This window comes from Notothenia rossii, assembly GCF_949606895.1.
Source record: "Notothenia rossii genome assembly, chromosome: 9".
In the NCBI taxonomy this organism is placed as follows: Eukaryota; Metazoa; Chordata; class Actinopteri; order Perciformes; family Nototheniidae; genus Notothenia; species Notothenia rossii.
This window is the reverse complement of record NC_136907.1, coordinates 20,283,748-20,307,359: the sequence shown is the minus strand read 5'-3', so window position 1 is coordinate 20,307,359 and position 23,612 is coordinate 20,283,748. Positions and strand designations below refer to the sequence as shown.

Genomic DNA, 23,612 nt, shown 5'->3' with positions numbered 1-23,612 from the left:
TCAGTCTTTTTAAAAGCTTTAAAAAACCGTGAACAGATATTCTCACTATTTACACAAATCTCCACTACCACATTAAAAAGGGAAATTCATACACATGGACTAAAATATCCAATTTCTAATCATTTATTAAGGAATAATCACAACTGTGCAGTTCAATAACAAAACAAAGTTTATTTGAAGGCATGTACAGTACATCTACTGTGAGTGTAACCATCAAACTGATCCTCAGTAGCTGAAATAGGCACTAGTTAATTTGCTAATTATAAAAGACATTCACAGAGCATAATATCATATCCAACAGTTAAAGTGCTCAAAGTGTTACAAAATGAACCTGAACATTATTGATAAAAGGAACAGAGAAATGTTTCAATAACATCTGGTACTATGCTGTTTTAATGATATGGGAACTCAGATTTTGTGTTAAACAGTAATTCAACTCACTGGTTGAGCAATGATGAAGAGCAAAGGCATAATTGTCTTTCCTATTAAAACATGACTTTCTTGTTCAAGTGTGTCCCGGCTGGGGGACAGTGGTCGCGGCCGCCTGTATCTCTTTTATCCTGCGTCTTTTCAGGATGTCCGTGATGCTGAGTGTGACCTGGGGGGGGGGGGGGGGGGATGTAATGGAAACGTGAGAATGGCTGTTGGTACATATAAGACATGAGCTCCCATGTAGAAGTGACTTACTGTCTGCTGATGTGTGAGAATGTTCTGAAACAAGGCCTGTCTACGTTCCCGCTCCTTCTCGTCAAACACTTTCCAATTCTGAGCTTTGGTCCTAATCTCAGCCTCCGGCAGCTCACGACGCTGCTGCCGCTGAAACATCGTAAAGAAATGGTTACACACACACACAAGAACTTTCCTATCTGAACTGTAGCATACAGTTGGTATTGTGAGCCATGTGTATCCCTGGCTATCTGCAAAGTAATATTTGGGGAAGTAAGGAGAGTTGTATTATGTTTTTGGTGGGATTAGCAAATTTGAGAATGGTTTGCATGCCAATTTTCTTTTTGAAAATCTGAATACATTTTTTTTACTACAAAGATGCTAAACTATAAAAGTGGTTATGTATCTACTCCTACCATTGGTGATTATGACAATATATAGACACAAATATCTATACAGTAAATACCAGAATAGTATACAAAAAGATCAAAAATCATCAATCATATTTGTAGCTCTACATTTTAAATCCTTAAGCACCTCAACCAGGCTTTGTCTGTCTGTCAGCAGGATGACCAACCAACAACTGCCCTCAATTTCATGCAGCTTGTTGAAATGGTGTATCTTGGGCCAAGGAAGAACCCATTACATTTTGGAGTGGATCCAAATCTGTGCTTTTTCCATGCTCTACTATTTGTATTAGTACTTGTTAGTAAAACAATTGTATTTAATATGAATAAATCCCAGCTTTAGTTATCTTTGTTTTCATCTTTACGTTTTTTGGAGGATGAAATGTAGACACACCTGGTTACTACACTGCTCAAAAAAATGTATGGAACGCTTTTTAATCAGAGTATAGCATTAAGTCAATTACACTTCTGGGATATTGTTCTGGTCAGTTAAGTAGAAGAGGGGGTTGTTAATCAGTTTCAGCTGCTTTGGTGTTAATGAAATGAACAACAGGTGCACTAGAGGGGCAGCAATGAGACAACCCCCACAACAGGAATGGTTTTCCAGGTGGAGGCCACGTCCTCATCTTTTCTGACTGTTTTCCACTAGTTTTGCATTTGGCTAGCCGCTAGGGTCATTGTCACTACTGCTAGCATGAGGCAATACCTTGAGCCTATAGAGGTTGCACATCAATACGTGACATTGCCAGAAGGTTTGCTGTGTCACCCAGCACAGTCTCAAGCGTATGGAATAGATTCCAGGAGACAAGCAGGTACTGTAGGAGAGCTGGACAGGGCCGTAGAAGCGCCTCAACCCATCAGCAGGACAGGTATCTGCTCCTTTGTGCAAGGAGGAACAGGATAAGTCCTACAAAATGACCTGGTGTGAATGTGTCCGACCAATCAGAAACAGACTTCATGAGGAAGGCCTGGGGGCCCGACGTGGAGCTCAACAGAACCCCAGAATTGACAGGCGCCCATTGCTTTTCACAGATGAGAGCTGGTTCCCCCTGAGCACGTGACAGACGTGAAAGGGTCTGGAGAAGCCGTGGAGAACGTTATGATGCCTGTAACATCGTTTAGCATAACCAGTTTGGTGGTGGTTCAGTGATGGTCTATCCATGGAGGGACGCACAGACCTCTACAGGCTAGACAACAGCACCCTGACTGCCATTAGGTATCAGGATCCTTGGACCCATTGTCAGACCCTACGCTGGTGCAGTGAGTCCTGGGTTCCTTCTGGTGCACGACAATGTGGCGAGAGTATGCAGAAATTTCCTGGAGGAGGAAGGAATTTAGGAACTGACCTAAATCCAATAGAACGCCTGTGGGACATTACGTTTCGGTCAAAACGAAGCTGCCAGATTGCACCTGAGACTGTCCAGGAGCTCAGGGATGCCCTGGTCCATTTTGAGTTTTTGCAATGGAATTACTAGCCTGCCGCATCAATTTTCTACTTTGATTTGTGGAGTGTCTTTGAATTCAGCCCTCTGTCGGTTGATCATTTTCATGTCCATCAAATGATGTGGCATTCTTTCGTTCCTAACACATTACCCAGTCCATATCAGTATAGATATCCAGCATGATTTATTTTCCCATTGAGATCTGATGTGTTTTCAAAGTGTTCGTTAAACATTTCTTTGAGCAGTGTAGTTACTTTGAAAGAAATGGACCCTCATTTTAAATCCCCTTATTAATGAGACCTTAAATTCACTCACAACTCGTAACATGTAGTCCTCCACAGTCTGAGTAGTCATTCTCTGAAGGGACAGGAATGTTGCATTTGTATCCGCTCTGGTCTTGTTCAGCAACTCCTGTGGAGACAGTTATAAATGTCATGTGTTATATGAAACACAAACACCATCGGCAGCACTTCTAAGAAAAGCTTTTTATCTTTAAGTATACCACTAGCTGTTCATTGGTCTTCGCATTCAGGGTGTCCTGGGTGATGGCGGCAGCAGGGTTGGAAGACTGGAAGACAGATATACATATAGTCAGCACACCATTTTTTATGTAAAGAACCCCATAGACAAGCGCATTCAGTTTCACTAAACAGAGCCCAGGACAGGATATTTAATGCTTCGCAGTGAGTTGCTCTTTACCTCGGCCTCGTACTCGGCCCACGCATCTTTGCGTTCTGCCTCACTGAGCTCCTCATCTTGGTTATGGTCCAGCAGAGATTCATGCTCGTGGAAAGACACTATGTGGTCTTTAGAGGTTTGTAACAGCTGTGTCAGGACCTTATCCTGAGAATCAGACACAAAAAGTCACTCAATACTGCACATTCATCCTGTACGCCATTGTCAGACAGCTGAGTATGATTTTAGCTTACAGAACCTGAAAATAAAACAGTCACCTTTGGCAAAACAGAGGTGCTTCTTTTGCTTTTTTTAGAGTTTGGGTGGTCCAGCAGGTCCGGCTCGAATGTGTAAAGTTCAGTCAGTTCAAACAGAGTGTAGTGCCTCTTGATCTGCTGCTGATCCACCACTCGATAGGACAAAGACTGCTTGGTCACCTGACGATCATAGATCTTCTCCTCCATGGTGCCCTGAAGATAAAATGACCGTCATCATTAAAGGGACTGAAAGGGTTTTAGGAAGTGAAACACAGTAGCTCTAAGAGATCTGTGTCCATAAGACATTGCTTTGAGCACTGATCACAAAAAACATTAACTGTTCCTGTATTTCTCAATTAACGCAAATATAAGGTCAAAGTAAGAACTTTGTGCTACACACATTTAACAAATGTATGTAGCAGCAGAGCCTCTTTGCTCATATGATCCCTAAATGTATCTGACAGTTCAGCTCAAGACACTAAACATTTGGACCCAAAAACATCCAATGCTACTCTAACTTGGTTATTTTTTGTTATCAGGTGATAGCTGTAGTCCTGGCAAAATTCATGCTTTGTAAAACTTGTATAATATAACCTTTAAAGAAGAGGGAAAAACAATGGAAAATTAGAAAAAGGAGACAACCTGAGACAAAACTCAAATGAAGCATTCCTTCAGTAATTCAGGGTTGACAGTAAATGTATTTTAAATGTTGCAGTGACTTTGTTAAATAGTCACACCAATTAATAACTAGACTAAACAAATGTCCAGCTACGTTTATCAAAACCGTAACTTTTATATTTCAACAAAGACCAGTGAGCCTACCTGAGCCAGGAAGCGGTACACAAACACCTGTTTGAGCTGACCGAAGCGGTAGACCCTGTAAATGCTCTGTATGTCATACGAGGGATTCCATGAGGCGTCGAAGATGATGACCCGGTTCGCAGCGACGAGGTTGATGCCAAGTGAGCCGGCTCTCGTTGAAATGAGAAACAATCGGCCACTGAAATAAATATCAATAAAATACAATCAGAAGAGAAACTTTTTAAATATTCTTATTTAAGTGTAATAAAATAAAGAAAGATTGCAATAACAGTGGGATAATCTGTACCGATCATTGGTGTCATTGTTGAACTTATCAGCCCATTTCTTCCTTAACAAAGCACTGGTGGAACCGTCAAGACGATAGTAATCAATGTTTTTAGTCCAGCTGCCCGCTGTGAGAACAATGAAGAACGGAATAAAGGTTAAGTACCATCAAGAAGGACTTTTCCTAAATAAAAAAAATTGTTTTGACATAAACAGAATACCTTTGAATGTTGATGATTTTCTGGCATTGTGAGAATCTTTCAGGAAGTCCTCAATAAGGTCCAACGAGATCAATGACTGACTGAAAACCAGCCTAAAGATTCAAGAAATGGGTTTGGTTAGTTATGAGGAGCAGTCTAGAAACAGTTATTTCGGAGATGAATTAGCTTTAAATTAGAAAAGACACGTACACTTTATCCCCAAGGTCTTCAGCCATTCTGAGGATCTCAAACAAGAGCACCAGCTTCCCCGAGAGCTCCATGACTTTAGCGTCCTCTTCAGTCACCATGCCTTTGAACCATGGCTCATCTTGTGTCGGACCCCCTAGAGCTGATGGTTGGTGTGAAAACCACAAGGGTGGAGTACTTGTTAAAAATGTAGCTTTTTTAGCTTCCAGTGCTGGAGCAGTTGTGGACTCACCAGCAACACCCGCTGTAGGGCCGGCCTCGCTGTTCCCTCCTGGCCCTTTGATCGCTCTGAGTGCACTACAACAGGCAAACATTGTGTATTAAGGTAAATCAATCAAATATACATCATAAAATAAACTTGAGAGCTGCTGTTTAAGCAAAGCAGCACACTTCAAAAGGTCCCAAATGATTTCCTTTCACATTTTGGTTTTAAGTTGATGCATTGTCTGACCATTCTACATATCTTTTTTTGGAAGCTTTTGCTTATTTATCAATTTAGATTTACATCAGTAAATCATTTGCTACTGAGCATGGCTTTAAAAGGCACATCATCACAATCAGTCACAATATCTAAAGACGTTCATAAACCATGTGATAAGACTTTATTAAAGCATGCGTAGTCTTACCTCTCAGCCACAGCACGCTCTTCATTTCTCCGCTGTTCTGCTGATTCATTTGTATTCTTATTTAGACGATATCCCTGTAATGAAAATCCAGTTTATTCAGATTTGAACCCCTTAACATTATTTTACACAACATGACAGGAGTGATTTTTTTTTAACCTTCTTTATTTTGCTGATGTGGTTCAGCTGAATGCACCAGGGGTGGGTCCAGATGCGGCTGAGCACCTGAAAGTCCTTGAACAGATTTGCTCCCACCTTCACATTCACTCTGTTCTTCGAGGAACCCATAGCTGGAAAAACAAACATAATTCCAATGTTCACAATTCGATTTTTCTTGAGCTGTAATCACTGATCAAGTTAAAATGTAGCGACAGATTCTCACCAGTGATGTTGTCGAGGTAGTAGCGGTATAACCTGTACTGATGTGGGGAGAGCCTCACAGCCAGTACGTACTCGTGTTTGGGAGGCAGAAACTGAGTCAACTCTGAGTAATCTCTTCTCTGAAAAAAAAAGATGAACACGTTGTGAGAGCTGGAAAACTAAGCAAAACTGAATGTGTACATATACAGACAGTGTGCACGTTGCTGTATTTCTTTTTTTACCTGCACACATCCAGCCAACATTGCATGAAGCACGTGCGCTCGCTTCTTCATGATGCGGACGTCTCGTGACGTGGAGTCCGCACACTGGCCGTTCTGTATGGGGTTGATGAAGCGGTTTCTGAATTCGCCCAGTGAGCCCAGCAGATTCTTCTTGATGAAATTCACCATGCAGTGGTCTGTTGGGAACAAAATATTGTGTATCAATAGGAAGATTTTCAAAACAAAATATCCGTCAAAATGTGAGGCCTACACCTAATTTCCTCACAAGTACTGCAGGTTTAGTTTATGAATGTCCTAAATTCAGGGTGATGAATTTAGGGAGTAGCCTTGTTGGTACTTTATATGTAAAATAATGATACCATTTTAGGAAAAGGCATTATATCGACCTGTCGGGAAAAATCGGTGGCCATCTTGGATTTGAAGGTCAAAAATAGGTCAAATCATCAAAACAACATCAAATATGAATTCCTCGACCCAAAAAGTACCAGAAATCATGTATTGAACAAAATTGTAGGCCAAATCATTGAAAAGCTCATGTTCAACCTACGGTGATGGCAGCCATTTTGGATTTAGGGCTCTAAAATGTTGCCCGTATTTTTGCGAGGGGCATGGGGGCTCTTTTTTTTTTTAACCCTTCATAGATGACAAATCCACTGAGAAACGAACCTCCGCTCTCCACGGTCACGGATTACTACATTGAAATTGCACATGACTTCAAATTCTATTAGAAAGCGGGCGACTTCAACCATTAACCCCATTATCATAGATAAAGTATACCTTCAATCATATTGTGAAAGTATGGCATTATGTAATTTGATGCAGTTGTGCAGACTTACACTCATTCAGGTTGTTCTGTAGTGGAGTGCCAGTTAGCACCACTCTCCGTCGGGTCTTGATGGCGTTCATAGATTTGGAGATATTAGAAGTTTCATTGCGCAAGATGTGTCCCTCGTCACAGACCACAAAGTCTGGACCTGTATAAAAAGACAACACAGGACAAAAAAAGCTACATTCAACAGCTTCAATGAGAAAAACAATGACCCATAAACAAGAATAACTGAATAACACGCTACCTGGATCCACCAGTAAGCTCTTTATCTCCTTCCTGCTCTCATCGTCATCTCTCTTGGCTAGAGACAGGTTGCGGTACATCTCATAGCCTATTATCATCACGCCTCCCTCTCTCATCCACCTCTGCAGAACCCTGATTCGCTCTGGGGGATGCTTTACTGTCGTCAGTTCTCTGACCTGTAACATTTTTACAAGTGTGAAGCATAAAATGTCTCAAGCACAACATTTAGGATTGCCCATTTAATTTTTTGCACACCTTTAATTTTTCCTGTCCCAAGTTTTTTTGCCATTTACTGAACTCGTTGACCCAGTTGAGGATTGTATTGAGCGGACAAACGACCAGGGCCGTTCTGAATCTTAGGTTCTCCGACAGCAGCACCGTGTGGAGGAAGGCTACCGTCTGTAAAATAACACAGGTATGAATATGAAGCATGGACAACTTACTACAGTCAATACAGAATACTTGTGTGTGATGTAACAGCAGCAAACTACAATTATAATCAATACCTAAAGTAATTCAATATGTAATTTGTCTTGGATAAGTCAAGTCAAAGCAAAGAAGAATATTGGGGGTGTGTATTTCTTCACCTGCAGAGTTTTTCCAAGGCCCATGCAGTGTGCCAGTATGCAGCCAGATCCAGGAGAAGAGTTGGCCTTCTTCACAGACTCACAACAACTGTCCCAAATGAACTGAACGCCTTTGGTTGGAGAGTAAAGAGATCACGGTTAGCATTGTCTTAACACATAAATGGGACACTAAAAATTGTTAATCACAATATTTATCAGCATTAAAAAGGTATTCTCAATCCCCAAAACGACCATTGGTGTCAACCATGTGAATTCTTTAAGATAATGGGTTGTTTTTCACATGGCATAGCACTGAACAAAGAGTCCAAAAACATGTGAATAGTAGATGTTTACTTCAATTCATCTAGATTTTTTTTTGCATTTTGGGACTTTTTGTACACCATGGAGTCATGTGAGAAAAAGAAAAACTCGAAGATTTCAAGGTAACACAGATACATTGCTTAATTGATTGATAATTCCAATCTGTTACTATTAAAAATGGCATTTTTAACAGTTGTGGCTATATAAACCCCTCATGCCAAAAGCATTGTTCACTTTAGTCACCCGAGTGCAAATAGCATCAGACTCAACTGTATTAATCTAATGCTGTTATTGCTGTCAGCATGCATGTGCATAATAGTAAACCTTGTCCTCCTCAGTACGAGTGAAAAGAGCACAAACTAACCATCCACCTGGTGAGGCTTCAGGCTCGTCACCAGGTTCCTGTGCACCTGAACGAGAGGATTTTTGTTCTCCTTGTCCTGATCCAGGATCAGCTTGATGGTGATGGGACACGGGATATCATCATCATCTGGGATAGTTATCTGAAATACAATGATGACATTCAGCATTTCGTCTTAGGAAAACCCCAACACCTATAAAACATCCTATAAAAGTGATCATTTCAGCAACATAAATGCTCTGTACTGAGCTACATGTCATTTATCAACAGGGACATAGAGTCTAATGAGCAAGCCCTGCTGCAGAAATGAACTGCTGTAAAGAGCCATTGGTCATTAACAGAGTGCAGTTTAATGGTCTGCTGTGTGTTCAGTACCGTTCTCCTGTCCTTCATCTGTTGTTCCCTTTCTGCCAAACGTTTGCGTCTCTCCTCTTCCTCTCTGAGGGCTTCCTGCGTCTCAGTGCGGAGATTCACATCATCGATGATTTTGCGAATCTTTTTGCGTCCTTTGGGGGTGCCTTTACCGTCGCTGTTCTCCTCACCTGCATCCTCTTTATCACTCTGAAAAAAAACAGAAGTATAGAACAAAAGATGTGACTGTTAGACACAACTCTGGAGTTTAAGAATAATAAAGGTAGTTATAGGTCAACTGCTACCTTTTCACTGTTGGAGTCAGATAACCAAATGCAGGGCACTTCCTGCTTCTCATGAGGCCTCTCCTTCCTTTGACTGGATCCTCTAGAGATGGAAAGAGAAGAGGATTAGGAATTAAAATGTACGTAACATTTACATAGCCACATGAATTTAAATATTCGGCTTAAAATGTGCTCTAAAAGAAGTGGGATTTGTAATTTAAATGTTAAATTGTGTTGATTTGTAATGCTTGTGTCATCATATTTTGATTGTTAATGCTCTTGGCTATTATAACAGGAATATGCATTAAACTTGTTTAGTTGGTGTGCACTAGGGGTAAACATGCACAATCTGAAATATAATTTTTACCGTAATTCTAATTTGAATTTCAAAATGTACAATACGTGAGAACATAATATGATATGCAACATGCGCAAATGTTTTTTAAAAGCATTCAAATGTATTGCATTACTATGGAAGCCTGTTTGCAAATCAAAATCCTGTAAGTCATTATAATGACTTAGTTATCTCATTATATTGACTAACTATCTCATTATATTGACTTAGCTATCTCATTATATTGACTTAGCTATCTCATTATATTGACTTAGCTATCTCATTATATTGACTTAGCTATCTCGTTCTTTTGTAGCTTCCTCTGTAATGTCCGTAGGCTTAGTTTAATATTGTGTGATTCCTCCAAAACCACTAAAATGTCCTTATTTGTGAATCCGCGTCTAAAGTAGTCTTCAATTATAGTATCCATTGGTTCAGCTAAGTGTGTCCCACACACTTGCTATTGTTGCTTTGGTGTAAAGGGATGAAAGCTGATTAAATAATGAGATAACTAAGTCAATATAATGAGATAGCTAAGTCAATATAATCCGATAGCTCAGTCAATATAATGAGATAGTAAGTCAATATAATGTGATAGCTAAGTCAATATAATGAGATAACTAAGTCATTATAATGACTTACAGGATATTTTTTGATTTTTTTTTCCTGTGGCGCAAACAGGCTTCCATACGTTACTGTAAATGATCTATATTATAATAATATTTATCTCGTATCTAATGACTATTATTTTAGGATTAGTATTATTAATATTGCTGATCGATAATGAATTACTTCCTCTCTGAGTTCCAATGTAGTGTTCAAAAGTGTTCTCTTTTTATTGTATATTGTATTTTTCTTGGTCGTGTATGTTCGTTAGCAATATTATTATTTTGAAATAGATTCATTCCACGCCTGTTGACTTAAATACGTTATACAAAACAGGGCTCGACATTATAATTGGCCCGCTGGCCCGGAAGCACTATTTAGACACCGCGGGCCAGCGTAACTTACTTTCCACTTCCCCGCTCGGGCCACTAAAAATATTGCTTTAAAAAAAAAGAATTGTCCTGTGGTATTGGTATTTTGACTTGCAATTTAGCTAAATTGTTTCGTTTATTAACGCTACAACATAGCGTTTTGTGAGTCGGTTGTCGTTGTAGGGTGAAAAGCAAACAGCTGTTTGCTGCGGAGCGGAGCACGAGCAGGCTCCCGTGAGCGGGAGCGCGCTCCTTCACTACAGACTATCGCGCCACCTAACCATTCGCCATTAATGTTTTTAATACCAGCGGCAAAAAAACAATCTTCAAATAAAAGAAAGTCACCGGAGGAGTTAAAGGAGAGTGACAGGGAGTATGAGAAGAAGAGGGAGAGAACGTTTCAGCCAGCTTGATCGATGGAGTTGGCTTCTAGTGCAGTGACGCGTCCTAAAACCCTGTTATAATCTATCGATTAGATTTATGATTTGAAAATTATAAAAGTAGGATAGACATGTGGAGATTATCCGGCTGAACAAAACGTGCATTTACCAAACAGGTTTGTTTTCCACGGACCTTATTTCCAGCTATTTTCCAAAACCCTTTGGAGAAATCCCATTGCTTTTTGTCGAGGAAACCAGCAGCTTATACTTCCTGGTTTTAGGACACGTCACTGCACCTCTCAATATGATGCCAATATAAACAAGGTCTTCTGTCGGCTTGATACATCAATGCCGACCAATGCTGACAAGTAAGTGAAGAGTAGAAAATATAAAAGGTATTGGCTTTAGGGAAATGTCCCAGCAGTTTAGGATAACGAAGGTTCTAATCTAATCTATTACATAGCCATTACATTTCTAACTCCTAATGACAGGAAGGCAGAAAGCGCATTATACAAATAATAATACTCATAATAATAGCTGACATTTTTTAACAATGACCACAATATCATTATTTTAATAAACCAAATATGAACAATTGAGGAAATGAGGAAGAACTGATGATTCAAATGTTGTAGTACAAGTAGTAATGTAGTTAGTGCATAAATTACTATTGCAACAAATGTGTTCATTTTTTTTCATTATAAGTCGATTTTTTTTGGACGAATGCTCCGGGCCAGTGATTACAATTGTGGGGCCAGTGATAATACAATTCCACCGGCCCGGAGGGCCAGTTGCATTTTACCCTTAATGTCTACCCCTGCAAAAATCTTGACCACTCTCCTTGAGCTACACTTTGTGTCAATGGGAGCTGAAACGTATGTACCTTTTGAGTTTGTCGTCACCGTCCTCGTTCTCTGACAGACTCAGCTCCTCGCTCATCCCGGCGTCCTCCTGCTCCGACTCGTTGCTCTCAGCATCACTTTCACTATCAGCTTGACAGACATCGATATCAGATGTTAGAGCAAAGTATGAAGTTCCTGTTCAGACAGCTACGTTTCTAATGTCAGACTTACAGTTTAGGAGTTTTCTGCTGGTTTTTTGCTTGCTCTTTGGCTCTCCTGCTTCACTCTCTGCCCCAGCCTTATCAACAGGCGCTCCGTCATCCAAGGTCAGTCCGTGGCGGAGAAGATGGTGCTTGGAGGTGGGCCCATCAGACATGGCGTAAGAAGATTCGGTATCAAAGTCTTCCCCTGCAGCAGAGTCTTCCCCTACAGCAGAGATATCAACTATTATTTCCCTTTTATTAATCAACAAGAGCCATCTTTACAATCGTCACCACTTTGGTTGGAAAGAAAAATGTAATTCCACTATAAAGCAAAACGACTGAAATAGGATAGGAGTACATGTGCTTATGAAAAAGATGCACGGACAGGAAGCAAAGAATTTGCTACTTCAAAAAACCGACTTACCTTCATCCGTTTTATTATCCTTATTGCCTTTTTTGACCGCCTGATCATCCTCCGAGTCAGATGTCTCCTGCGTTTCCTCGTCTGAAGAGATATCATCGCCCGAGGAGTAGTTGGCTTTGATTTGGGCCAAAAGCATTTTCTTTGCGATTCTTTCAAAAGTAGAAAAGAAGGAGAAGGTACCTGAAGTTCAATCTTGAGCTGGATAGTTATACTTTATTGTTAGACAAAATCATATCTAAGTTTGATTTCAATAATACCCTTATAAGATATCTTTAGAATGCAAAAGTCGTATAGTTCATAAACTAATCACAGGTTGAATCTGAGCAGTGACCTTGATTCAATCTACATTATAAGTAAATAATAGTCTTGAAATGAGTCAGAGAAAGTGCCACAACACTGTAAGATAAACATTCAGAAAAGCAGGAAAAAAAGAAAACTGATACAGAGACATTTTCAAGAGAAATAATTTATTACAAGAACTCTTCACAGAAAAAGACAGTCTTGGTTTATTTTATTTTGAGGAAAGGGGAGAGATTTTCTACAATGTTTTTGCTTGCTTGAGTCCGACACTTTTTTTCATGTGAAATAGTAAATAGATTGATATCTTGTTAATCAAATTGTGAGTTAAAAATCGTTTTGAACCCAAGAGAGTTAATATTCTGTTTGGGACAATCAAAGAAAATGTAGGATATCGGATACTAACAAAGAAAATACAAGTTTACTCGTAATGAAATGTAATTTCAACCACTTATAATACTGCAGTCAAGCATTATTACCAATGATCCGATACAGTTCCTGATAAGGATGTTTTAAAAATGTGAGGTTTATGCGTTTAATGCCATATTGTGTTTTCACCACTCATGTGATGAGTTCCTCTTAAAACCCTTTTAACGCGCAAACACATTAGAGTCAAACAGCCTAAAGCACTGGCTCCAAATCATCCAATGTCCAGAAAATGGTCTGTCCCCATTGACCCGTTCTCACCAAGCTACCTGCATTACGCACACTGATCTCCAAGTGGATTGTCCATGCAGGTCACTTGAGAAAGGATGACTGAAATGTTCAATTGGCGGTAAATGTCCAACGAGAGTTTATTGTAAAAGGTGCATTACAGAATAAGAATGCCAGACGACAGCAGCAGTAACAGGCCAGAGCCCTGTATCTCATTTAACATGCTTCTGGGAAAAAGGACGACAAGAAAAACACTGAGGAAAATGAACACACTGCCACATGTGAATTTGACATCATGGTCATTGGTAAGCGCATGCTGGGGGGGGGATTACAATGGAACACAGTACTTTTCACGTTTTAACCCACTAACTACAAACAATGTAAACTTTACATTTCTGCTGACCATTTCTTTTTAGGATAAAGTCGTGAAAACACACTTTGTTGAAAAAAATTAAATAACGGGTTGGTGCCGATCGGAGGCTACAATATCCCAGATTTAAGCGATTGTTGCCTAACAGCACTGCAATCACTGCTGTGCTGTCAGGAAATCCGACCTGGAAAAAACATAAGAAACAAACATTGATGTCATTACAGGCACAATGTGAATTTGGTCCCTGTTTGCATTACAATAGTTGTTGTTTCACAGCCCACTCTCAATTCTCAGATATACAACGGTCCATTTACATTTAAAAGCTCTGACCGCAAGTTCTTTTAACAAATCGTTTTTTATCAGTAATGCTTCAGAAAAACACGATAGTCACTCGCAAGGTTTTAAATCTCTAACTAAAAATACGGTAATAAATGATTTTTCATTTCAAAAGCTACTGTACGCTTTAGAAAAATGGTCAGCAGTAATGTATACTCTGTGTATAGAAAGTGGGGGAACACTGATGACAGCTCGAAATGATTGTAATTAACCAGAACACCGTCTCTGGAAGAAGTTTTTAAAAAGTCATTCCTTAGAACGGGGATGTATTTCAATAAAAAACGGAATAACAAAATATTATTTCAGAATACATGTGGCAGTGGATTTTCTTCATCCTCTTGTGAATGCATCTTTCTAGCGCGAGTGTGTAACATGTTCTCCAATTTCGACGCCAATATTTCCACACTGATTGGCCTTAAGCAGCAATAATACAATTTCTTCGATCTCCATTCTGCTAGGGTGATGTAAGAAAGTATCCAACGGATATCGAGGAACCTCAGCAGATAAAACCAACACTGTGTACATGGATAAATACTACTCAAGGTCAAGTAGTGGAGAAAGATGCCTTTGTTATTTGAGTAAGCATACCCAAGAGAATCTATCAAAGCAGCACCGTCAGAGATACACAAAGACACAGGCTCTGAAAAATCTGCCCTTTGAGAACTGCTATAGAATATTACATACATATATTACAAAGTACTTGTAACTACGCATTATCGACTCCAGTGTCATATGTGATCTAGTTTCAAAAGAAAAGAGGCATACCAGGAGCATTACGTCAGAATAAGATGTACTACTCATCATGATGAAGTGTATACCAGAGCTTTGATGTTGATTCCCTAAAACCCCCCGGCAAAGCACCATTTAACAATCCAATTAGGAAAGCCAGTCAACATGTTGGTGTGTAAAAGGATTTATATTATATTGTAAAAAGTAATAATAATTGTTTATTGTGTTTTGTGTCAGCCTTTGGGTGTTTATTACCATAAATATCTTCTAGATAAAAAATGTTCCCCAATGCTTGTGTTTGCTTGACAGTGAAAGCAGCCCCATAATGTATCCTGAGATTTCCAGGAGTTCATAATATCACCATTATTGTCTCAATGAACACTAAGTAATACATAAGACTGACTTGTGTTTCAACACTGGCAATAACTACAAGCCCATCCATGAAATAAGTGAAGCTCAAACAATGTGTGATATAAGAATGACAAAGTATATTTCAGGCTTTAACAGGACGGCAATTGAACTTTTGTGTGAAAAATAACTGAAAAGCTGAATAACACAAAGCTTGAAGTGCATTTACAAAGCCAGGTACATATTCAGATATCTTAACAACAATACTTTTGCCATCTTAACAAAAATATCCAGACATCATAATTAACTAATGATATCTCTGATCCATCAAGGATTCCTTTTAAAAAATACAATCAAAAATATGGGTTTCAAGGAGAAGAATGAAAGTGTTATACTAAAATAAATTGTACATTTACTTCATTTTCTTTGGTTAAATATGTGCAGGTAATCTGTCAAATGTGTCAAACGTAACACTTCACTAGTGAATAACAATTTATCTAAGATTGCTCCTCAATGGAGAACAGTTCTTTGTGCATTCTGTAATGACACGGAAGAATCGACTGGAGTTCAAACTTTTGAAAATATATATTTAAACACCGTCATCATAACAGGTTGAGCTGTTAATAAATTCACTTGTGTTTGTGTGTGTTGGCTCATTCCTCTTCAAAAAGGCAAGGTGCGCCAAATGCAAGGTTTCCCCTTTTTTTTAAGTCTAGTATGCCGTGAAAAATAAACACGGTGGTGTGAGATGTAATACTTATTATAGAAATGTAGGTAAATGCATCTTAAGCATTTACAGTCGTATAATTCCACATCAAATTAAACATAGATAAGCATTCTTTGCATGATCTATATTAAAAATGCAATACAATTCAAGTTCAAATAAAGTAGACAAGCAGAGTACGTTGCTCATCATTCACAAGCTTTTTCCAGGCCGGTTCAGTTTCAGTGCATCACAAAATGGGTCATGACATTCACAATGTACCTCTAGCGTGTGTATTTGAAGGCTGGGATTCGGCTGCAGCTACGTTTTGGTCTTGTTTGAATAGGCTGCAACTCAGTCTTAATGACCTGGGTGTTGCTAGCTTTTGCACAGTGTTCGGGTATTAATGTTGTCTGCCTTTCACAACTAGGGTGTTTTACAAGCTCTACATCCTGGCTTTTTGAACCATACCTATTTTCTGGATCATCATCATCATCTTCTGCTGCCCACGAGGGCCCAGAGTGCTCCTCGTCGTCTCCTACAAGAAACATTCATTAAACATTAGCTTTCCAACAGAAACTGGGCAAACAACTATTGACAAGACCTACTGTATATTTAGATAATATATGTATTATGGGACTCACCAGACGATTGATGGAATGCTGCTGCCCCCAGTAAGGCCACATCTTCAGTGATTCGCTTAATCTTCTGATCACTTCCTTCACTCCCGGTCTCCTCGTCATCATCTTCATCTTCGCTTGATGAGGAGGAGGACTCCATTGCTTTCTGGCGGGATTTAGCCTTAGATTTTCCAGTCTGTATCCCAACCGGCTTTTTAGGCGATTTTTCATTATCTCTTTTGGCGAGGGGAGACTTCCCAATTGGCCTCAAAGTATTTAAGTGTTGCATCTTCTTCTGTGAGTCTTGATCATCGCTAGAGGAATCTGTCCCGCTTTCTCTTCGTGATTTAGTTATTCTATTACTCGAGTCTGATTCTGAGGAGCGGTCTAGCCTCTTGCGTTTTCGGCGCATGCTCTCCGGGGAGAGCGGGGAGTTCTTTGTTAGCCAAAAGAGACATTTCTTGGCCACCTTATTTGATGCTTTTCCACCGTTCTCATCGCTCTGGGGTTCATCTGAGCTTTGTGTCATAGCAGATCGCTCAATCAGAGCTACAGGGACTTCATCTGAGTCAGAGTCGTCTCTTGCTCGGCTCAGACTTGGTTCTTCAGTGTTTTTGGCAGGTATTTGGCTGGAGGTTTCCTCAGGGCCAGAATCACTGTCACTGTCTGCTGCTGAAAGAGACTCTTTGGACTTGACGCCACTTGGTCGCCGCAAAGGTGTCGTCTTCAAGCGGGGAGAACGTCTATTGCCATGTTGTTCTTCTGGGTGTAGAGATGCAATAGAATTGTTGTTGCTTATCTTGCTGTCAGCTTTAACACCTTTAACATATGGTTTTTCATCTTCTGATACATCCTTTCCCTCTGATGTGTTGTCGCTCATGCTGATGTCCTTCTCATTCTTTGGGGCACAAGAGGATTGCTCCTGCTCCATTGGTACAGGAGTAAGTTGAACCACTAGTTTTTTAGTCATGTTAATCCCGCTTTCAGAAGGCATCAGGGCATTCTTCTGTGCACTCTGTGTGGCTTCACATGAATCTGAATCCATGTTTTCACCGGGGCAGGCACATGCAGTCCTCCTGTCCTTGAAGCCTTTGGAGTCAGAATCATAATCTTCTGTTTGTTCGGCTGCCAATTTCCGCAAGACACTCAAACACCTTTCTTCAGAGCTTTCCGGCTCTGTGCCTGAATCTACTACAGGTTGTGCATCGAAGTCTTCACTAAAGAACTTTTCCCAACAGCTCATGACATCCACGTCACTGAATTCTTCCTTAAGGCTATCCTCAAGTGCTGCAAGTGATTTTCGCAATCCTTTGACTACTGACAAAAAAGAGTTCAGGTGCAGCTTGCGAACCGTAGGTGCTTTTTTGTTTGACGTCACAGTATGAATGAAATTGACAAATGTCCGGTTTAAGATGTTTGTTGAGTCCACTAAATGTTTGGCTTTTTTGGTGATCTCCTTGGAAATCTGCAGTGTGTTATAGTTGAACACCACATTCCCATCCATACCAGTGTGATCCCATTTATCCAAAGGAATGTTTTGTTGCAAGTGTGGCAACATGTGGTAAAGTTGAGATTTTTCCGGCTCTACCCTGTTCCTTTTGCGCTGCTGAAACCACATGTTCTCCATGTTCTCGAGTACGCTGTCACAGGCCATCACCAGATCGCAAAGGGGCTCACGGCTACAGACATAGCAGTACCACTTGCTTTCCAAGATGCCTGAAAGCTCCTTCCTTCCCAAATTTCTTAGAATACACTTCTTGCAGAAGGCATTACTACAGTAGTCACAGCATATCAAGTTGCCTCCTTCAGCACACCATCTGCAAGAGGAAAAATACATAATTCATGCTTTCGATAAAAGCTTAGCAAAAGGTAAGTAAATGAACATGTTAATACTTCAGCAAAAATATTAAATATAACAAATCATACCTGCATTGCTCATCCATTCCATCTCCATCCTTACTGATGTCATCACTTGAGTAATACTTGTAGCAAGACTGACCAAAACAAAGAATATATAACGAAAGAGGGTTATAGACAGCTTTGACAAATAGCATATTAAAGACAATAGTACTGCAAATTAGAAATCATAATTGATATGTATATTCTTGTAAGCAATAATCAAATATCACTGGTGGTTATTTTAAAATATAAATTCAAATACAGAAATGTTTTTGGCAAATTCAACTTAATAAAGTCATTGGCAAGTTTATAGACACCCACCAGATAACAGTAATGACGTCATAACATGACAAATTATAAATAAAAAATGAAGACGACTCCTTAAAAGTAATGACTTAAAGGACCCAAATAAATAAGGACTTGATTCTGTTGTATAAATAGGTGGACTCACCTTGCAAATAAGAACGTTCAGAACTGGATGTCGGTAGAAGGAATCTCTTTGGAAGTGGTTAACTTGTCTGCCACAAGCGGTGCAACTGACAATTTCCATGTGTTCGCCACCTATAAAAACAGAGCAACAAAATTGCTATTATAACAGCTTGAAGGGTTTTTAAAAAGGGTGTAAGAATGAAAGTCAAATATCCAGGGATATCTCTCACAACAAGATAACCATCAAGCCACATTTAGACACACAGCGAAAGGATTTTTTAGTTCGACTTTGACAGTTTTTTGTCAAAAGACAATCATTGCATGAGTGACAAGGGCAGCTTCTTTGTTTCTCGAATAAATGGCTGCCCGGCTTATAATGAAGTATTGTGTTATGTTGTGACAACATCAACCAGTAGCGACTGACCTCCACGTCTCCTCGAAAACTCTCTCCGCAGTCCGCCTGGTTTTCGGCTGCGAAACTCAGGACCCCTGAAGTCATCTTTCCCATTGTCAACAGGTTCAGGCCTCACCAGTACAGTGCCTGTAGATGTAAAACATTGCACCAAAAACATCAAACTGAATCCATCGTGTAATTACAGGGTACAAAGCTGGGGACAGGCCTTAATACTGTTAACCCCCTACAGATAGTAAAAGACAAGAAACCACATTAATAATGACAGATTGTGGTTCTCCTAAATATTTGTTTGTTGTCAGCAAGAATAAATACACATACAGTTACGAAAGAGCACAACAAAAAGAAAAAAAACGGTTAAAGAGCATCTTGCAGGTTTTTCTTTTTTTCTACATTTATGCTTAAACTTGCTTGAAAATTACAATTAAAAAAGTGAATGTAGGATTTGATATGTTTTACGAGACCTAAGGGCAGGAATTCAGAGGGAAAGGAGCAATTTTGAGCTCTGCTCTTAAAAACGGTCATACGTCAAACGCGTCATATTACATCACAAAGGGTAAACATCTCCGCTCTCTGACCGCGGGTATAGTTAGTAGTTGCGTTGAGCGGTTGTGTTTTAGTGAGCTGGTATTTTTTGGTAGTTTTACATTGTATTTCACCATTTGTAATCATGGTGCAGTATTGTGTTTGTGCAGGTTGCACAAATACCAGCCTGTCAGGACATCGAGTCCACAGTTTCCCTCACAGGAAAAGGACCGGAGCTAGCGTTCGTTCCTGGGTGCGTTTTGCATCCACCTCCCTGCAGCACATACTCTCCACAGCTTTATCAGGAAACCGTATTACATCTCTCTCTCTCTCTCTCTCTCTCTGTCTCTCCCCCCCCCTTCGCTGCTCTCTCTCTCTCTCCCCTCCGGTACACGGCACCGTAAGACGTAGTGTGGAGTTGCATTAGGTAACGCTGTGGTGGCTGTACTGCTCCAGCCGTCTCCTTTGTGTTTGTTTGTTTGTTTCCCCCTGTCTGTGTTGTTTGTGTGGGCGTAGTGGCTGTCACTCCTGGCTCCCGGCTCAACCTCCACTCACCTGCTGCAATCAGCTGTGCACCCTCCCCGACTACACACCTGCTTTCCATCAAGCCATTTACAACGGCATATCAACGGAGGCTCCACAACCTTTCTCCGCCAGATCGTCAAGTATCAGCCGTATCTTGCGTCTCTCCTCCGGTACACAGCACCGTAGTGTGGAGTTGCATTAGGTAACGCGAGATACGGCTGATACTTGCGCATTAGTTTCTGTTATGGATCAGTATCAACAGTCCTGCCAGTAACATTACTATATTATCAATGCTACTTTAGTTATAGCCTGATATATGTTAGCTAACTTCACAATGTTGTGATGTGACGTTAGCTAACATTCTGTAGCTAACGCCGGCCACTCACCAAGATAGCTGCCCAGTTCTCCACTGGTTCTCCTCACACCACAGCTCAATTTCTCTCCGATGGCCGTTATTTCTTCTAATCCTTGGCTGCTCCTGGTCTCTTGGACGCCTAGCAGGCTCATAATTATAAGGGTGTGGTCCATCATATGCATTCGATTATTCATGTTCAACTTCTTCTGTGTTTTCTGTGTCGAAACTAGCATTGGGATCCATGTTTATTAATAAGTTACACCGGCCGCTCTCCCCCTTGTTTCCCCCATGTTACGTCACACGCGGGAGGTCACGTGCCGAGGCTTTTTTATGCGGAAATTTCTTACAAAAACGACGCCAGGTGTCACTGTAGTGTATATTTCTGTATATTTTTGGGAAAATCTATTGTATTCATCATTTTCCTACACATTTATTCACAGGTGTCTTTAACCTGGAAGTTGCTCTTTAAGTCCCATCAAGCTATATAGGAAAAAATTGTAAGACCAACCTTTTGGTAATCTAGTGATATCAGGGTGACCATTTGCGTTGACTCTTAATTCCACGTCCTCACTTGCATTCGAGTCCCCTGATTCATCCAGTCCAGAGTGTCTTACGACAACAGATGGTTTTCTGTAATAACAGGGAAACAGTAAACCTTTTAATCCTGGGGGAAAACAATATTTCCCTGATGTAAACAAAATCATCAATATCTTTTAACCTGATTTATTGGACTATTGCTTCTTTATGTCTACATTTCAAGTTCAATATCCAGCATTTTTAGAATTGAGCTACAGTCAATATATTGGCATTAAATATGGGCTGTTTGGTATTATATATGGTATCTGTGCTGGCAGGGTATACATTATATAATCATTTAAATATAATTTCTATGGTATAAAAATGCAAACTTACCTCCTTGAATATTTGGTGTCTACTCCTGCCTGCAAAGCAAGACAGTTGATTAGTTTAGTTGTCTCTCAGAAATGTTCAATCAGTATATAGTACCTTGTTTAAGCAAACAATTTTACCTGTGTTGCAGCACGAGTTTTTGAGTTTCCCACAGAACATCTCTTGTTTGTCAGTCCTGTAAACCAATTATGTATTATGATTATAGAGCATATCAATATGATGAGTAACTTTCCTCATAAGATTATGTCAAAAGCTGCACCATTAGCATCCTCTGAGGTTGGTGGGCCATTGCTGTCCTCAACAGGAGAATTAGCCAAGAACTCGTGCAGTTTGTTGACCAATACATTCATCTTGCTGGTCTTGGTGCTACAATCAGAGGAACAAAGATCATGGTTATGGTAAACTTGATAGTTAGATGTGGCCAACTGGTTAATCAGAGATCTCGTTTGAAAAGAGTACACCTCTACTATTACAACTGAAACATCTCAATTAAGGAAAAGGCACTAACTCTGCTCTTATGGATCTTCATAAGAAACACTTAAATGAGCGAATGGAAATGCAACACCACCACAAACTACAATCTAAAAGTGCAGTCTGTTTTATAAGACTGCATTTGTTTAGGGTAGGTGTAACGTTTACTACCAGAAAAGCCACTGCATGACGTTATCATGAGCTAGGCTAAAATGTTACAACGTTAGTTATTGTAGCAAAAGCTACACACATAGATTACATTGCATTTAGCTGACCATAACTAGCTAACCATAACATCACTGTATCCTCTGAGACGTCAATAAAACCAAAATGTTTAATGCAGATGGCATTAGATGCTTTGTAAGCCACTTCAAGCAATACGTTATTTAATGTAGCTGCGTACTTAACTAGCCTCATCGTTATCATTGCTGGCTATGTAGCCGTTAGCTTTTGCGTTAGCTGCTACAGCTAGCTAGTTGCTAAGCTACCAGGCTATTATAACATGTTATGATGTTAGACAATCGCAGTTATTTTACCTCAGCATTGCAGCAGACATTTCTTGTCGTAAGGGAACAACCGAAGTCGTTCAAATTCTTATAGTTTCATGATACCAATGTATTCTGGTAAAATATTGGCGCTCAATCTGCACTCAGCCCCATCGCTACCTAGAGGCAGAGCCATACAATACATGGCGCCTAGAGGAAAGCTGTAAAAAGGCACATCACCAGGGGTGGCCGCGATCGAACAGTAAAAAAATAACAAGGGCTGCGGCCGAATTTAAAAATACAGGTGGCTTAGATTTTTTCCTAAGGAGAGTTGTGAAGGAGAATTATTTAGGGAAAAATAACTGTGGTTCTGACAGAATCCGACAGGACGCATTATTATGATGAGCCAGCGGACATTATTGATTTGTACTGCCGTTGTTCTGTAGGCTACATGGACTTCTAAAAGCTCATCTGGATCTTGATGTAGATATTTTTGACCCATGCGTTCTTGTTGTTGTTGTTGTTTTTATTTGGGCTTTATAAACGTGGGCATTAGTGAATAATATATGACTTAATTCCAAGGGTTGGAATTTAAATAAAATAAGGAAATGTTTGCTCACACACCCACCCTCACAATTCTGTCTATTTGTGTTAATCAACATACATCACAATCACTATTATTTTATGAAAGAATATTTGAATAAATAACACCATTATGTAATATGTTTGCCTAACTTGATAGGCCAACACTTCTACCATTCAGACACAACAACTCAGTAAACACCCTCAAAAGTTGACTTTATTTGATGGTTTTACAGTAGAATAGTGAGCTTAACGTTCATATATCGCCTCTTGGTTTAACATCAAACATTAGTGTGCTTGCACTAACAAGAAACCTAAAAACTATTATGTTTCTCTCCCCCTTTCTAAATAAACAACACTGTACATTATATCACTTTAATCACCAATCTGTGCAATTTAGTGACATCTAGCGGAGTGGTTGCATATTACAACGGACTGAATTTATTTCCATTTCTGCTAATGAATCCCCCTAACAAAGGAATTCTGAAATCAACAAACTAGACTTTAAATTCAAGCTTAAAACACTTTTGCTCTATAAGAATTTTCTTGCATAGCCTTCTTGCTCTCAGTTTACAGTATTCATCATCCCACTCACTCAGTGTCTCATATTCCATTATTCTATTGACTGCTGCCAATAAGACATTTTCTAAACCTCTACACACCATTGGGTATTAATTGGCTTT

The 23,612-nt window shown here is 39.8% G+C and overlaps 1 protein-coding gene across 1 annotated transcript; it reads right to left on the bottom strand.

Annotated features, from left to right (window-relative positions):
* Nucleotides 1-151: 151 nt before the first annotated feature.
* Nucleotides 152-22,568, bottom strand: LOC307018507 (transcriptional regulator ATRX-like). Its single transcript, XM_079648760.1, has 35 exons — nucleotides 22,399-22,568; nucleotides 21,651-21,757; nucleotides 21,511-21,566; nucleotides 21,395-21,423; nucleotides 20,991-21,112; nucleotides 19,090-19,206; nucleotides 18,688-18,797; nucleotides 18,264-18,331; nucleotides 16,362-18,154; nucleotides 16,189-16,255; nucleotides 12,281-12,429; nucleotides 11,885-12,079; nucleotides 11,695-11,803; nucleotides 9,142-9,223; nucleotides 8,861-9,046; nucleotides 8,489-8,627; nucleotides 7,825-7,934; nucleotides 7,493-7,636; nucleotides 7,239-7,413; nucleotides 7,002-7,139; nucleotides 6,166-6,341; nucleotides 5,946-6,063; nucleotides 5,723-5,853; nucleotides 5,567-5,640; nucleotides 5,173-5,237; nucleotides 4,944-5,082; nucleotides 4,755-4,846; nucleotides 4,556-4,661; nucleotides 4,270-4,447; nucleotides 3,469-3,660; nucleotides 3,215-3,358; nucleotides 3,018-3,083; nucleotides 2,831-2,926; nucleotides 688-816; nucleotides 152-598 (listed from the first exon to the last, which is right to left on the bottom strand). The coding sequence occupies exons 1-35, from the start codon at nucleotides 22,416-22,418 to the stop codon at nucleotides 506-508; spliced, it is 5,715 nt and encodes a 1,904-aa protein (XP_079504886.1). The 5' UTR covers nucleotides 22,419-22,568; the 3' UTR covers nucleotides 152-505.
* Between the last annotated feature and the right edge of the window lie 1,044 nt (nucleotides 22,569-23,612).

Bases quoted from the DNA above. Each gene is read 5' to 3' on its own strand.
- LOC307018507 (XM_079648760.1), bottom strand. From the start codon at position 22,418: ATGTCTGCTGCAATGCTGAG. The intron at 11,804-11,884 runs GTAAGTCTGACA...ATGTCTGTCAAG, and splicing joins CAGCAGAAAACTCCTAAACT to CTGATAGTGAAAGTGATGCT. The intron at 4,662-4,754 runs GTATTCTGTTTA...TTGTTCTCACAG, and splicing joins AAAATCATCAACATTCAAAG to CGGGCAGCTGGACTAAAAAC.